Source organism: Gymnogyps californianus, chromosome 7 (assembly GCF_018139145.2).
Source record: "Gymnogyps californianus isolate 813 chromosome 7, ASM1813914v2, whole genome shotgun sequence".
Lineage (NCBI taxonomy): Eukaryota > Metazoa > Chordata > Aves > Accipitriformes > Cathartidae > Gymnogyps > Gymnogyps californianus.
Window position 1 is genome coordinate 292,035 of NC_059477.1, and position 17,157 is coordinate 309,191.

The 17,157-nt window shown below is 40.7% G+C and overlaps 1 protein-coding gene across 1 annotated transcript in view; it reads right to left on the reverse strand.

The window, feature by feature from the left end:
• PCNT (pericentrin) overlaps window positions 1-17,157 on the reverse strand; it is a 102,441-nt gene that overhangs the window by 84,874 nt on the left and 410 nt on the right. The window contains 8 exon segments of the mRNA XM_050899943.1: window positions 52-2,553; window positions 3,874-4,038; window positions 5,657-5,800; window positions 7,211-7,390; window positions 8,356-8,406; window positions 10,380-10,421; window positions 10,512-10,667; window positions 16,704-17,085. Of these exon segments, the coding sequence (XP_050755900.1) occupies window positions 52-2,553; window positions 3,874-4,038; window positions 5,657-5,800; window positions 7,211-7,390; window positions 8,356-8,406; window positions 10,380-10,421; window positions 10,512-10,667; window positions 16,704-17,085 (3,622 nt within the window).

The window sequence follows — 17,157 nt, forward strand, 5'->3', positions numbered from 1 at the left end:
ACCATTCTGAAATCCCAAGACTCCAAACTCCCCAAGACAGGGGTTTCCTACCTCTTTCTTGTGTGTCAAACTCACTTTAGTTAATTCGGCAAGGCGCTGAGTCTCCATTTTATCAATCTCCTCTTTGTAATGTTTTACCATCTTGGATTGTGCCTCCTGCGCAGCTTGTGCAGACTGAAAGGACTCCTGCAAGCGAGCCTCAAGCTCCGAATGAGCCTTCTTCAAACGGGTGATTTCTTCACTCAACTGGCTTTTTTCCTCACTGTATTCAGTACTTTTTGCTTTTATTTCAGCATTAAGTTTATGAATTTCTAGGTTGCTGAAGTTTAACTTGTCCTCATACCCCAGTCTTTCATGCTCCCGTATTTCTTGGAGGTTTTTCACTTCAGCATGAAGTTCATGTATGTTTTTCTCAAGATCCTCAATGATGCTAGCATTCTCTGCTAGCGCTTTTTCTGCTTTTATTAGATCCTCCTCCACGTCAGATAATCTTTCTCCTAAGGCTGTTTTTTCCTTCAGTAAGAGTGCTAAATTTTGTTCTTTATTATTGATTTCAGCTTTGAGCAACTCCTGTTCTTTTAGCAACGTCTCTTCAGATACAGTTTTCTGACCAAGCAGCTCTGCTATTGTCTGGTTTTTAGCCTTCTGAGCATCAAGCTGGCTTTGCATTTGATCCCTTTGACTTTGCAAAGCAGCTAACTGACGTCCAAAAAGAGACTGTACTTCACTTGTTACGGAATCAGAAGCTGTTTTCTGCTCTTGAACGTCTTTCACTAATTGCTCCTGAGTTCGCAGCTGCACCATCAACATTTCTCTTTCCTCCTGGAGGTCTTTTACCATTTCTTGCCAGGTAGAGGATTTTGACACTTGTGTTAAAGGCTCTACAGCACAGTAAGGCTGGCCTCCATCCTCACTCTGCTGCTTTACTAGAAACATTATTTTGCTTTCAAGTTCTTTCTCCTTCTCTGTCTTTTGAAGAAGTTCTTTTTCACAACAGATCCGTGCTTCACGTTCCTCATCCAGTTCCACACGCACATGAGAGAGCTCAGCCATTACTTTTTCCCATTTTCCAACAGCTTCTTGGATCTCCCGATAAGATTTCTTCAAGGCTGATTCCTTCTCATGGAGCTGCTCAGTTAGCTTCACACATCTCTCTACTAAACAAGTTGTCTCATCATCCTTTACGCCATCGTGGTCACTCATTTTGTTTTGCTGCAGGGAGCTATCTGACAAAAACGAAACAAAGGCCTCTGCTCCCACCTCAGTCTCTTCAAAAGTCTCTTGAGCCAAACCACTAGGACGTGTTTCCTCATCCAGGCCAAAGTTTAATGGAGGAGGTATAAGATCTCTGCTGGGTTCTAGAAGCACACTACTGTCTAACTCATACCTACTGCATCTACCTTCTTCAATGGCATAACCTTCAGAAGTGCTGGATGCATATGACTCTTCTGGTCTCTCCGTGGAGATGAGATATTTAGCCAATATGCCTTCATCACCACTGAAAAGCCCTAGTTCTGACAAGTGTTCTTCAGACAGGTTATCTCCTTCGCTACTTTCATTATGCTCTGTGATCTTTGAATTCTTAATTTCTTCTAATTGATCCCTTGAGGAGTCTACTCCCAAGTCACGCTGGAACTCTAGTTCTTCGTGAACTAGCTCATCTTCACCTTCCAACCGGTGCGGTTTATTCCACATCTCCTCAAGCTCTGCTCTCTGCAACGGCGACACCTCTGGCAAAATCTGGTTTTCCCTCAATTGCATTAGCTTTTTATTGGAGACAATCTCTTCATCATGCTTTTGCCTTACACCTATACTTTTTTCAGCCTCATAAAGTTGCTTTTCATTTAATTCCTGGATGAAAGAATTCAGTTTCTGAATCTCTTCATTCAAGGACTGTTTTTCTTGTTTGTATTGCTGGGCTTCCTTGACCTGCTCTTCTGCATCAGAAAGTTGAGACTTAAGGCCATCAATTAAATCCTTGTATTTAGTCTCAATTTCAGATTTTTCTCTCTGGAAGTCTTCCTGTTGGTTTTCAAGTTTCTTTCTCAAATTGTCTTCATTAATTTCAGACGCACGAAGACTATTATTTAAGTCAATTATTATGCCATTCAAATTCTGAATGTGTTCTTCAGAATTCAAAGCACAGAGTTCTTTTTTTAACTGTTCAAGTTCATTCTTATATTTTAAAATAATTTCTTCTTCATATACCTGCTTGGCTTCCGCAATCTCTCTTCTGTGGCACTTCTCCAGCTCAGCCCTCAAGTTCTCCAACTGTCGGCAAATATCCTTTTCATGACTGATTTTCAGTTCTTCAATATGTTGCTGTTCTTTCATTTTGGATAAAGCTATTTCATTTTTTAATTCTTTTATTTCTGAGTCCCGGAGAGAAAGGGTATGTTGTAGTACAGACAAGCTAAATCTTTCCGACGTCAGTAGATCTTGAAGACTTTTAATATGTTGTTCTTTTTCTGCTATGCTTTTGTATAGCTGTTGCATTGTGTCTTTCATATCCTCTTCCATTTGGGCAAACAGATTTTCTTTATCTTTGGTATTCTTAAAAATAAAATATTACATATGAAATGGGCCATTGAAATATGACATGTTTTAATTTCCTTAAGCCTCATGCTTTTAATTTATCTTCACAAATAATATTTACCCTTAAGCACAGGGTGTAATATTGGCCTAAGCAACAGGATTTTTAAGCGCATCCTTGAGAGTGGAAAGTACTACTGAAAGACTCTTCAAATGTGGTAACAAATCTCAAATTGCCTAAGCATTAACAAATGGTATGCCACTGACTCCAGAGAGAGAGAAAACAGTGGCTGTCTCAAACTTCAGGTATTTTAATGAGAAGGGAAAGAAGAAGAAGAAAAAAAAAAAAAAAAAAAAAATTCATAGCTACAGACACCTCTTCATCTCACACACATTGGCACAGAGAAAACACCTCCCGCAGGCAGGAGTAGGCCAACAGAACAGCCATGTCAAATTTTGACTCATCTGACTCACTTAAAAGTTTAAGGCTTCTACCTATGGCATTGCTGGTTATATGCTTAAAGGAAATCAGACCTTTTAAGCTATTCCTTTAACGTATGTTAGTAATCACAATCCCTATAAATTTGTTTCTAAAGAAAAACTTTTTTCATGACCATGCCACTACAGCAGGTCAGAGTTATCACCAAATCTGAAATACATATTATTAAAAAAAAAGTATCTGTTCTGTGTTTTTCACTTTAACTGAGTTTCTTTATTCATAGTGCTTGTTCCTTGAATTATTACATCAAAATATTCCCACACAAGCTTTTCACTTTGTTTTGTATCTGAAACTAACATGATTACAGATACAGTTAACTTTTACTCTCATCTAGGTAAAGTTCAACACACAACTGTATTGTTGTATGCTTACACAGCACATCCAGCAACCTCCACCTGACTGCAAGCCTCTGTCAGTTATGTTCCCACCTGCCTCAGTTCAACAAACACCAGATGGACCTGCTTCTGATGGAAACTTCTTAACATTATACAACAGTTTAGTAACAAAGTTATAGACCAACTCTTCTGCAAAAGAAACTGATGGAGTAATTTCAATAAATATGCAAATTTTGAAGAGCCAGAATTGAATCCTTATTTCATACAAAAAAAATCTTAACTTGTGAGCAGCTATTTTGCCTTAGCTGAATATCATTACCTTCAGAAGAATAGATTTTTAACGCCATACTAAAGTGTAGTTTCAGTCCTGAAGCATCAGTGTTACCTCATGCACAAATTAAACGTTCATTACAGGTTCTTCCTCCAAAAAGTACCACCTTAGCTTGCACAGTCACAACAAAAACCTAACTACCTAGAACTCATACAGGCACTTTAAACAGTTTTTACCTTTTGAGAAGACTCAAGCTGTACTTCCAGGTCATGCGCTTTCTGACGCAGCATCTCCAAATGTGCGCTTTGCTCTCTGAGACGGTTCTGAAACAAGGACATCTGCTGCTGGGCTTCTAATACTTCGTTTTTCCCAGGGCTTTTACTCCTCAGCATCTCATTAACCTGAACACATAAAGGTACTCATAGTCAGAAGAAAGCTTATATCAGAATAACTCACAAACAAGTCTCACTGTATGCATAAAATATACTGTATTCATTTACTTCAGATTTACCCTATGTCTTTCATTCTCAACGAATAAGAATCTCCCTGAAGCCAGACAACACTTGTCACGTTTTAGATACTATTACTTACTGTAAAGATATAAATGCTAGATAATTCATCTCTATGAAGCCTCCAAAACAAAGCAGGACTTCCTCCAAAACAAAGCACTGGACATAGTGGTAAGAGGACAATGAACAAAACCAGTCTTCTCTGCAAAGGATTTACAGCTCAATACTAAAGTTTTTTTTCTCTTCACGTCCCTCAATTGAAAAGAAAACATTTACGCCTACAGGGGTAAAATAAAATGTGTTTTATTCATGTTTAAAACCTTTTCCTAAAGACTTTTCTAAAACCAAGAAGATAATATTTAAGACAGTATTAGTACTTTCATCTGTTATCAAAGTTGACATGCCTCCACAAACAACTTGCATCATATTACTAGCTTTATTTAGAATATGCCCGAAGTGCTATTTAGAGGCTTTATCATTGTCTTTCAATGACTTATGGAGCAAATTCCAACAATCATCTGTAGAGTAATTTTCACTACCACCACATATTTTGTCAATAGCAATCAGAATTATACATAGAAAGCAGTATTTTTTGTTCTTTTCCAAAATTTCATTTAGCAGAGGATTTATTTTCCAGGGCATGAGAAACTCCTTCAAGATAATCCCTGGACTTCAGTAAGTCCCAGTTTTTATCCTTAATTTTTTTTAAACCCCCTTCCTATCCAGACATTTAAGACATGTAATCCCTCCTAGCGCAATTCTTATCTTGCAAACCTGAAATGGTAAGTAAACATAAATATTACTCTTTGGCATACACTACAAGGCTCCTGAGACAACAAATATACAGGTGTTCAGAGAGAATAGCCACAAGAACACTGAGCAACACTGAAAAAGAATGAAGTATTTAAAAAAAAATTTTGTTACTGTAGATGAAAGGCTGTAGTATCTCTCATTATCCCAGGATTAAATCCGTGACCAACTTGTTGCACTGAAGCAGGTTGCTATGTGTCATAGGGGCTGCATCAACTGTCTTCAGGTTATTTTAAATCTCCTTCTTTGAGCCAAGTCACATTACCTCAACATAGCAAGTTTCTGTATAACAGCTGAGCTGTTAGAGTTGCCCGTGCGTATACTCAGAGCTTTCTTTGGCAAAGGCAAGGAAAACTGATCACAAGTAAGCCGCTATCGTGACAGTGATTGCTGTGTACAGAACCCAAGCCACCAACAATATTGGGTAAAATTCCCTAACAAGGGCTAAACTGATGGACAAAGAAGTGTAACAACCTCCCAAACATTAGACAAGCAAGTAAGTGGAAAACATAAGGATGTCTCTGGGACTCTTCCCTAGCAACTGGAGAAAACTCTGCCTCACCCTAAAATCATTTTCACTGCTGCACTGCAAACTGAACTATGAAGAGCTATGTGATAAGCTCAATACATTTTTACATTCATATTCCAAATCTGTTCTTACTGTCTTTGTAAGGAAACAAAAACTGGAGGAGAGGCACACCTGATGTAACTGAAGATGTAAATCGTGGATCTGACCGGCTACACGTGAAGCCTCTTCCTGTAGGTCATCCCGATCCTTCTTCGCCTGTTGAAGGCAGCTTGTTAGTTTCCTGATGACTTCATTCTGCTCTTGAACGGTAGTTTCCTACATGGATCACAAGAAGTGCATTTTTTAAATTAAAATATTCTTAACATATTAGGAACCCAGTAAGTTTTCTTAAAGCAAAGCTGTTAGTCTATAGGGACACTTAAGTTTTAACAAACTTGCACCAAAGGACCAGAAACGTTTGTGTTCAAACATGATGGCAGGGGTGATGAAAGAGGAATCTTACACTGATCTCAGAGATGACAAAGCTAAACAAAAGTGACTCTTTAAACAAATTACAGGATACCAGTAACAAAATAAATATTTTTACTTAAAAATTTTGTAGCTCTTACTGATGTAAAAGCAATCAAGTTTTCTACGGGATATAATGAATATTTAGTACCCCCTAAATTGGTTCCTATCTGCCAGCTCTTCTTTTCAGCCATGCGAGAGAAAGCTAATGAGATGGGACACATTAATCCTATTTTACGTTCATCACATCAATCTTTTCAATTTATTTCTCATCAACAGGAAATGTCTTTGTTTCCCCAGTCCTAGAAGGAGAAAAACATGTAAAGGGGGAAGTAACTATTCTTGACAAGCACTTGATAATTTACCTTTACATAGAAATGCTAGAGAAAGGGAATTTAAAATATCTTTTTTTAATATTTTGGGAGAGGGGATGGTACATGTCAGTTTAAAAAAGTTTAACTTCTCCTACTTGATCATTTCCCCATACAAAAAAAACCCACCCCAAACCAAAAGGCCACAAGTATTTACAAATATTCAAAAAGTGTGAATGATCTCTGGGGGAAAAAGTCATCGGGGGGGTGGTGGTGGTGGTAGTGGTGTCTGCCATCCCATGTGAACGTTTGAAAAGGAGCCTAGCTGCATCCATGAAGTGGTTTTCAGACATATCCACAGAAATTTTGACATTTCAATAAGTACTTCCTTTTTAATAGTTTGAACAATACTTCGGGGCATTTTTTTGCACCATTTTTCAGCATGACCTTGATATATAATATATGTATTTTAAAAGTCAGTATTTATAAAAATATAAGTCCCACGTTTTTCCATTGAGCCCCTACCTCAACGTATGATTAACTATACTTACCTTAGTGGTTCTTGCAGGTTCTCTCTATAAAGGCCCACTCCTCAATATAGTAAGAAAATTTATCAATAAAAACTAGTAGCAAGCGTCCAACCATCTCTCAGCAGAAGAATTTAACTATGAATTTCATAAAAACTCTCTAAAAATAGAAGCATTTCAAATTTAATTTTACTCTCACTTGATTCAAGCAATATGATGTCCTAGACACTGGTGAATGGAAAACTTCAGTACTGCTTTTCGCAGCACATGTTATCAAGGTGAAGTACTTTTCAATAAAAAACAGTACTTGAGTTTTGCCTCCTAAATATTTTTAGGATTAAAGTAGTATTACCCCCATTATCCAATTCTATGAAACATACCTGAAGTTGCATAGAGTCACTGTGCTGGGTAAGTTGTTCCTGTAGCTCGTCCATCTGTGCAGTGAGTCTTTTGACTGCTTCTTGTTTCTCCAGAAGTCTGTTCTCTAACTCAGCTATTCTCGCCTGACACATCTTAGCATCAAGCTCACTGTATTCTGCAGCAGAATTTATCGTAACTTTCTTCATAAAAGAAACAAAAAATTATTTATTCACCAAAACAATATGCCATTTCTGTTTTGCAATTACTCTGAATACGAATTCAGCTTCAAGTTTAAATTCTGGGCAAATTCTAGTTTCAAAGTAATTCAGCATTGGGACTTAGTATTTAATAGAAACATTATACCTAAAGTCCTTAATTCTTAAAAATTTCAAATAAAAAATTTTCATAGATAATATATTTTCATATGATACTTTAAGGCACAAAAGTAAATTAGGGAGAAGAGTGTTGTGATTCTATAGCACCAAATTGTGGCAAAGTGCCATTTTGACACGTGTTGGGATTTAAAATACATTCCAACTTACAAGTTGGGGGGGGGGAGCGCGCAGGGCAGGAATGCTACCAAAGTTAAATAAAGTTTTTACATCCATCTGTGCTGACTGGAGAACAGCCCATCCATAGGAAAAATAATAATGTAAATTTCTTGACTTAAAATTAAATTCAAGTGTAAGCAGCTACTGCAAATAAATACTCAACATACTCAGAGTTTCTATGGCCTTTAAAAGCAAAACAAAAAACAAGTACAAAGAGAGAAGCTGCTCCAATCAATCCTGTGGTTTCTTAGGAGCAATATTGTTACAGTTCTCACAGAGCAGACAGTATGTTATATTTTATTTTAAATATTTTTTTTTTAATGTATGAAGCAATTAAAGAATAAACCTACTTTTCAATTAAAAACATTGTTCAAATTTCTCTGGACAAGCTCCATGATTTCACTAAAACCAGTTCTCTTAGCAACCAATTTCGCAGCCAGTACGTGTATGTACAGATAAGTACCTGGTTTAGACTGTAAAATAGTGAAATTGCATCATTTTTATCACATTTGATAACAATGCTCAATAAGCAATTATTTTAGTAACCAATTATCACACTCTTCTTTCACACACATATCAGCATCTTTTACTAAGATACATTCTTTCACACTTACTTCAGCCGCATGATCATTCAGTACATCCCAGTTGGACAAGTCAGCACTCCCCTGGTAAGTAAACAAATAAAACTAACACTAAATCATGGCCATTTTAAAGATACATAAGGAAAAGCTGAATTATTCTGGAAACACCCTAAGCACATGAGCCAGAAAGGTCCAAGTTGTGAGACAACATACCAGTGAGACAGAGAGAGACCGACCTTAATGCTAAACTCAGCCGGTCATCCATGGTCAAATGAATGAAATAAATGCAGAAAAATTAAAATTATTATGAATGTCTACTCAAAAATTTAGGGCTAAGTCTCACCATTGAAATTTAATGTTTTATATTCTGCTTTTGTGGCTTGCAAATATAGTTGAGCACTCCTTAATCTACTACTAAATATCAGTAAACAAACTGACAGGAGATTATTTAACAAACATGCTAAAATCATTCAGACAATTACAAAAGCAGTACTATTTTCTGACACATATACTTAATGTATCTGGATATCTTGAAAGATCTTTACCTCTCACTAAATTCACAACAAGACAAAGATGACTGTAGCACTATTTAGAAAAGGCAGCCCACAGCCCTCCCTGTATTTTGAATCTGCATGAAGTAGTTTCCAACGACTACTGTCTCCCTAGAGGTGCCCCCTCCACGTAACCTACAACGCAATTCCATTTGCTTTACAAACTGGCTATTTTGACAGAAGCTGTTTAGAAGCAATAAGTGATTTTTGTCTGTATTTTAATTTAAGTTCACATGACTGTAATAAGGACACTGCTACGGCTGAGTGACAAAATCCTGTATGCTCTTCCCTTAGTGCAAACAGCTTGGCAGATAGCTTCATAAAAGCCTTTGCAATGCTAACATTATGCTCAGGATATCCTGAAAGCTCTAGGGATACCCTCGCAACAGAAGGCAGGATAACACACGCAAATGGTATCCTCCTTTATTGCAGGTTTGCAAATGCACTAGTTTGATGCTATTGTTGTATGTTGTGAAAACACACCAACAGCTGGAGAGACGCTTTTTACGCAGAAGGCACCGCCTCCCCAAACCTCACGAATCTTTCCATAGACAACATGCTGAAATGCACTGGGAAACTCCTTTCTAAACTCCCGGATCAAGACAGATACAGTTTGTTGTAGCCAGAGAGTTGCCTTGTAGCTTCTGAGGCTTGTGAAAGCATTAGCCAACCACTTCTGAAGCAAGCTAGATTCCTGTTAAAAAAAACCTGTTCAAAGCTACGTTTTGCTTATTTTTATTACAAGACACAAAGAGAGAGAAAGCGTTACATGACTGTCTAATCCACAGCTGATATAAAAATGAAAATCTTGCTTGTGAGCTGAAGCAAGAAACTAACTGCTTAATTCAGGCAGACCAGTACATCTATTAGCAGATGTCTAGTAATCTCAAGCTATATCACAAGCTATGTTTCTACGTTTATTGACATGACTACCTTTAGAGGGTCACCAATACAAACATACTGAAATACATCAGGCACAAGCAGAGTCACATTTTAAACAAATCTGTCAGAGAACATAACATCTACGCTGGCTTTACAATGGCTACTAAAAGCATGCCAGAACAAATTATATTTTTTCAGAAAACATTAAGCACATTTGAGCCAGCAAAGTGATACAAAACGAAACTAATGCTATGCATTATAAGGTCCTGCCAGTTTTGCTCATCTACTACACCTCTCAGTCTGGATTTGCCATTTCATGGAGTCACAGCCACATAACCAGAAGCCTGCCCAAAGAGAAGTTCATGGCAGTGAAAGGCTAACAGCAGACAGCTCCTTGACAATACCAGCTGTCCAGTCCATATAATGGAGACGGTTTTTTTCAGTTATTTACATCACTTTGTAAGAGAGTTAATTATTACAAGGGAAAATAACATCAGTTTACTTCTCAATGGCAGCTAGTTGACAGTGCCAGAGACCTAATACTCAATTAAGTAAAACAATCTCCTGGAATACTTGTTATCTGCAGACGGAGTGAAGCGAAACGCAAGAAATACTAAGATTTACCTCTGTCTCTGTTGTTGTCTCTAGCAGGTTGGTGTCTTCAGCCTTACTCTCTAGCAGGTTGGTGTCTTCAGCCTTACTCTCTAGCAGGTTGGTGTCTTCAGCCTTACTCTCTAGCAGGTTGGTGTCTTCAGCCTTACTCTCTATACCCTTACCAACATCTTGGGCCGCTAGTGCGTACTCTTCCTTCGGAACGTCATGCGTGTGGACAGACGAGCCCTTCCTCTTCGCCGTCTTTTTCTGCGGCTGCGCGATGTCGCTTTTTGTTTTTCGTTGTCTGAAGTAAGCAAACTGTGCAGAAAAGATTGGAAGAGGTAGAGGGAGAGGTAAGTGAGAAAAAGGTAGCAGGACCACAAGATTAACACACTCATGGGTGATGAAGATCCTATCTTGATAAAATATATACATCTGCAGAAAAACTGCTTTATCTTCCTACTTTCTATACATTCAGAACATACTGGATAACCGTGCAATTAAGCAAGAAATCTCACACCAGTACTAAAGACTCATTTCAATACAAGAAACAAATTTTACTCAGTGAAACTTTGTTTGTCAATGACAATCCAGAATTACAGCAAGACAGATTAGTAAAGAAACGATTTGTTAATATACTAGAATCATTGGGGGGGGGGGGGAAATAAAAATTGAGCAGTCTTTCTGCAAGACCAGCAAAACCAATAACCCCCTACAAATGTATCTAAACAGATCTTTGCCAGCGTAAGCTTTAAGATTAACGGAAGTGAATCCTCATGCTCCTTCTCTGCCACCCCCTTAAGAGAATACAGCAAAACTTCCTAGCCAGAAAGCAGCCTACAGTACATAAATAGAAAATCAATTAAGCCAGGTCATTTTAATTTCTTCTGTTGAAGAATCAGATGCTCTACTTTATCAGACTATCACAGCTCTGCGAAGCACCAGGGACTTGTAAAGAATGTCACTGACAGCATTTATTACCCAACTTTCCTTAGCACCTTAAACAGCTTAAAAAGGATTATCCTATTTTGAACTCTAGTATTGTGTTTAGGCAGCATTTCCAAGTAACATCTCCCTCACAGCATAAATCCAGACATCCTTCTTGTAGGAAAAAGCCTTCTCCAAGGTTACAACCATAGGTTATCAAGTCGACTGTTAATATATCCTTGTGATAAGGTAAAATAGATAGTCAAATGATGACAGGATGTAAACATAATTGCCAAGTTCTACCTGAAATACATATGAAAATCCACTGCTTGACAGCTTGGAGAAAAATCTTGTCCGTTTCTTTTCATTCAACTTGTGAAACGGATTTAGTTCAGTCCTGTCTCCTCACACCCATGCCATTATAGCAACTTCTACCTGAGAGCTTAGCTACTCAACAGATACATGGTTACACACCTGCTACACTGAGCAGCCTGTTTAAAAGGTATATTTGCAGAAAGACATCAGTTTCTTACCAGCAGTTCAGATGTTTATGTACAAATAGCTTATTTTTAAGATTGCATTCTGTAGTTTCCATAGTTATCAATACTGAATGCAGATTAAACAGAGATTGCCAGGTGCCATGTTGCCTTTCATAAAAAGCAAAATGAACAGACCAGTAAATAAAGCTGTAGTGAGACACAAATACTATTCTCTGAAATCAGGTGTTAACTCTAGCACTTACTGATGGCAATATACGTCAAAAATAGCTATTGCACTAATTAACCTGATAACATGGGGAAAAGGGACAGGAGGAAACCTGCAGAAAAATGGAGAGTAGAGGAAGCTGCTGAAGCAGGAAAAAAGGGAAAAGAGGAGTAAAGCAATCAGAAAAGATGAGAAAGGAAAGGCAGAGACAGTGGCCATCATAGAGAGCAGTTAATGATTTCATGAAGGGAGACCGAGTATTTGACTTTAAAATGCCAATACTTGCCATGACTGAACATCTAAATGAGTATGAGTTTTTCAAATGCACAGCTCAAAGAAAACAAAACTTATTTTGTCCCATTCATATGCATTAAACATATGAAATCATAATATGTATCATGCAAAAATATCCAACTACTCCAAAATTTTATGGAACCACTGGACTTGTTGGTCCATGAAAGCGTCTGGAGTCAAACACGCTCCAGATTTCCAGAATCACTGGATGGGGAAAAGCTCTATTTAGGGCAGTATCAGGTTTCCAAAGCCTTTAATCAGTTACATAACTTCAAGTGTCGTTGTAAGAGTATCATCGGATACACAGACAGTCATCCAACATGTAGCGCGTGTGAATATGAAGAAAACATATAATACGAACTCTCCCCCATCCCAGTGAGATCCCATCACGCCCCTTCTGAAGGATCTAATTCTCAGTTTGCTTTCTAGCAGCACGTGCAAAGGCAAAAGCTTCACTTTTAGCCAAGATGTAGCATGCCACAGGAACACCAACAGCACTGTCCACCGTAGCATCCAAAGCAGCTCTCCGTAACAGAACAACACCCGGCCTTTCTGCAGGTACCAATATACTGCAACTTCATTTCACCAGGATCAGTCAGTTAAAAGTGGCAACCGCAAGGCACCTCTGAATTGGTACGACCAGCACCACATGAGCATCCCAGAACTAGAAGAACAAGCCTGCCAGGTTTTGTGTCGCGTGGTCCTCGTGTTCATCCCCATCCCTGATTAAGTGCTGCACTGACATCCTTCCAGCCACATTATTGCAAGCTGACTGGCACCAGCGGCATGGACCAGCAGACAGGAAAACCACAGCACATGCAGCACTGTTCAGCTCTCCCCAGCCTACCTCACACATAATTTACTCCTTGACTTACTGCTTTACATGCTTCAGAAATTAGTACCAAAAGAATACCCATAGAAAATGGAACAGAGCAGAATACCACATCAGCACCAAATAGAAACAGGTTGTTCAAATAAACCTTAGTCCACCTCTTAGATACGGTAAACGTAACCAACGAGTGCTCCTAGACAAAAGGCAGAAATATTTTCTAGGGCTTCCTCAAACCGATGAAGTGGGAAAACTTCCTGGAAAACACGCACTCCTTTTCGAGCTCCTACTGTGTAAAATGCAGGAACAGCAAAAACTTCTCACACACGAGGTACGGCACATACAGGTCTGTAACTAGAGGCACAGTTGGCCAACATGCATACTAGCTAACGTGAGGTGCAAAAAAACAAGGAGAAAAAAGCAGCACTGAATACTTGGGTTTTGTTCTGTTTCTCAATTACTACCTTGGTTATCAGTATTGCATTTATTAAAAATGAAAATCTGAACTGATACAGTCACTACTTAGCTGCCAAATCATGACAATTTCCAATTAACACAACAGTTGGAATTATTATTATTATTTGGTGATAACTTAAATGCATTTCAATAATGGAGCTTTTATTCCTATATGAAAAAGAATAATGCAAGTACTAGTTTAAAGAGGAAAAGATTCACATTATATTCCTTTTCCCAAGTCATTATTTAGCAGACTAAAATCTAAGGATGCCAAAGACAAAAAAATAGGGAGGAGTGCTGGGGCAAAAAACCCCACAGCAGTTCACACCTCCAGATTCAAGCAGTATCAGACCGCAGTTAGCATGACTGCATAGGTTGCTACAAGTCAGGTGGCTACAAGAGGCCTGCAACACACAACTAGCCTGGCACTCCTGTCCCCTGCCGTCGTGAGCATCCTCGCAGTGATGCGGCGAGATGATTCAGGAAGCTGATCCGGATGAATGCTGAATACTTCTGTATCGGTCTAGAGATGGGATCACCTGCTGTAGGCCTGCACCACAGAAGGAAATACTGTACCTGCTCACGGCCATTTCTCCCTTTCAAAATTGCATTTGTATTTATGAGGAGGGCAGCGCAAAGAAAACAAGAAAAAAGAAAAGAACAAAGAGGAGAGACATTTCCCTACTGCTCTATTATATAAGAGCCTTCAAAATGAGCTATCCAAAAGAAGTTTCTGAAGCAAGTTACAGTCCTGCAGCCCACCTACTCAGCAGCATGACCACATCCTACTGTGGGCTTAAGAACACACAAAGGACTACACCGAGTAAGACCAAAGGTGCATTTATTCCAGTAATTAGCCCAATATGCATCTGTTCCATAAGTTAGCTCTACAACTTCAGGTATGTAAGATACAAAAACAGGGCAAGCACACAGCCACACATGGTAAAAATTGGGTGTGAGCATACTAAGGAACGTGCAGCTCATGTGTTTGCCTCCCAAACCCTAACATACTATCTTTGTGTTTAATAAGCCCCAATGGATATTGCTTCCATTCATTTGTCCGGGTGTCTTTTGAAAATTGTCTGGTGCCCACAATCGGCTAGCTAAGTAATGGATCTCTGTAACATTTTAATAAGCAGAGGAAGCGCTACATCTATCTCTGCCTTTCTAAACCTTTTCTTCTCCTCTCAGTATATCAGGTATGTGATACCATGCAATAGCAACACTGATGGGGCTGCTAACAAATTTTTTTTTAAATTGTAAGATGAGAGATATTTAGCACATGGTTTAAAAAAAATAATAAATGCAACATTGGCTCTGCACACATAACTTGAAACGTAATGCAAGTCCCCACTTTTTTTTTTTTCAATGGCAAACAACAGCTGTACAACAGGTGGGAACTAATAACTTATTCAAGGCAAGTCTATCACATTTTTCTAACTATAAACAGATACTGCACTTAGAGAAAGGTTACAAAAGAAATGTTAACATAAGTCTTGCCACAGCTAATGTAACTTTTCCACCTGAAGAACTCCTGTTCTCAAAGTTTCCTCTCTCGATATTAATCCAAAAACTAATCATGCAATCGTTCTCCAACAGGGGATTGCATCCACACAGCACGTAACAAGGCTGCGAGGGCAAGCGGATGAGGAGCTGCTGAGCAGGAGCGGGGAGCGTGGCAACCTTCACAGCATCTGGGTGGGACAGGCCAGGGACGGAGGAACTGTACGACACACCATCAAGCTGCTTCAGCGCAGCTCCAGCCACAACCCTGCTCCCCTCCCAGTAACGCTCACTAATTGCCTTCTGCACAGCACTGGAAGGAGCTGAAACAGAAACACAGAAGACTGCTGAAAAGATCTGAGGCAGACAGTACAGCTCCAAGCCACCTCTGACCCCACTAGCTAGATTTCCAGACAGGTCCCCTGCAAAAAAAAGCCATGCCTCTACACCTGTGGGAGAATCACTAAGAGTGATATCAGGGGTGAAGAGGTCGTAGCACATCATGGAAAGATCTGATCTGTCCAAACCTCCTGACACCCTGTGCAGCCTCAGCTATCCCCTTGTAGCTACAGTCCCCCATTCCAGTCCTACTGGGATGGTGAGAACACGGAAGAGCTGTAGCTGCAGACTGGCAAGCCTTATTCAGCCATAGATTCCCAGAAGGGAAATATGACAATAACAGCTCAAAAACCAGCAGAAATGCTGAATTAAAAGAAAAGCAATCACGCATCTCTAGCCAGCTTCTTGAACATCATTACCAAAACAAACCAGAAGTTTTTATCTACGAGGGTTAATACATATCAAGTGTTAATCACGTAGTCGCACACAATAATTACTAAGAGAATGTTACCTTTATACATCAGTCACTTCATATGAGCTCTCTACACAGTCCCACCAAACTACACCTAACTGAAGGCATGTAACTGCTCAAAGCGTGTGAAGCATTCGCTAACAGCATGACTGGAAACAAACCAACCCAACCCAGTTCTCCAATAACCCACCCGCAGATGCAAGGGCAAGGGGACTAGTCATTGAAGTAATAAAACACACAAAACCTATTCTTGGGGATTCTCACCTGGACATATGGTTATTTCTACAAATAACTGAGTGGAATCCTAGGTAAAAATGGGAGAATTGGCAGGGGGGGAACAAAACAACAACCAGAACCTGGGGGAAGATATATGCACTACTTCAAGCTGCTCCTTGCTCACTGAAGATAACGTTTATATACCTCTGTAGTAATTCGGGAAACCTCCCAGGCAACCTGCATTCAGGGAGCACCGCTAGGCACATTTATTTTTGGCACAGCCGCGCTGCCCAGGTAAACCCCTCTCATCTCTTGACACAGCTCCGAACTGGCAGCAACGCTTCAGCACTGCCGCCGCCCGGACCCCCGGACCCGGGCTCCGAGTGCGGCCCCAACACCGCCACGCAACGAGAGAAAACCCACCGGCACCCCGCTGAGGGGGAGAGAGCCGGGACGGGCAGAGACGATGCCGCGGGCGGCTCCGGGAGCCAGCCCCCCCCCCGCCCCCCCCCGCCCGGCCCCCCCGCTCGGTGCCCGGTCGGGGGTACCGCAGTGTGCCAAGCCGGGGCGGGCGCGGCCCCCACTCCCTCAAGCCGGAACCCCCTCCCCTCACCTTGGCCCTGCCGGCCTCCAGTTTCCGCCTCCGCGCCTCGTCCTCCGCCGCCGCCTCCATGTGGCGGGCAAGCCGGAGGCCCGGAGGCGGCAGCCGGGCCCGGCCCGCGCCCCTCACTGCTCCAACTATCGCACCGGAGGGGCCACAGAAGTTTCGGTCATGGCCGCCCCAGCGCCTTCTCCCCGCCCTACTCGGCTCCACCGCCAACCGCGAGGCAGCGGCAGCCAGCGCTGGCCAATAAGAAAGCAGGAGCTGGCCCACCCCTCCGAGAAAGGGAGGACGCTCTCCGGGAATTGGCGAGGATCGCCGTACGCCGGAGGCTCGCCAGCCAATGCCGAGAGCAGCCGTTAGCCTAGCCCCGCCCACTCTCGCTAACTGACTCCTGGGATAGACAGCGCAAGCTGGAGCGCGCTCTCTGCCTCCGCTCCCGCTGCCGCCAGTGCCCGCCCCTCCT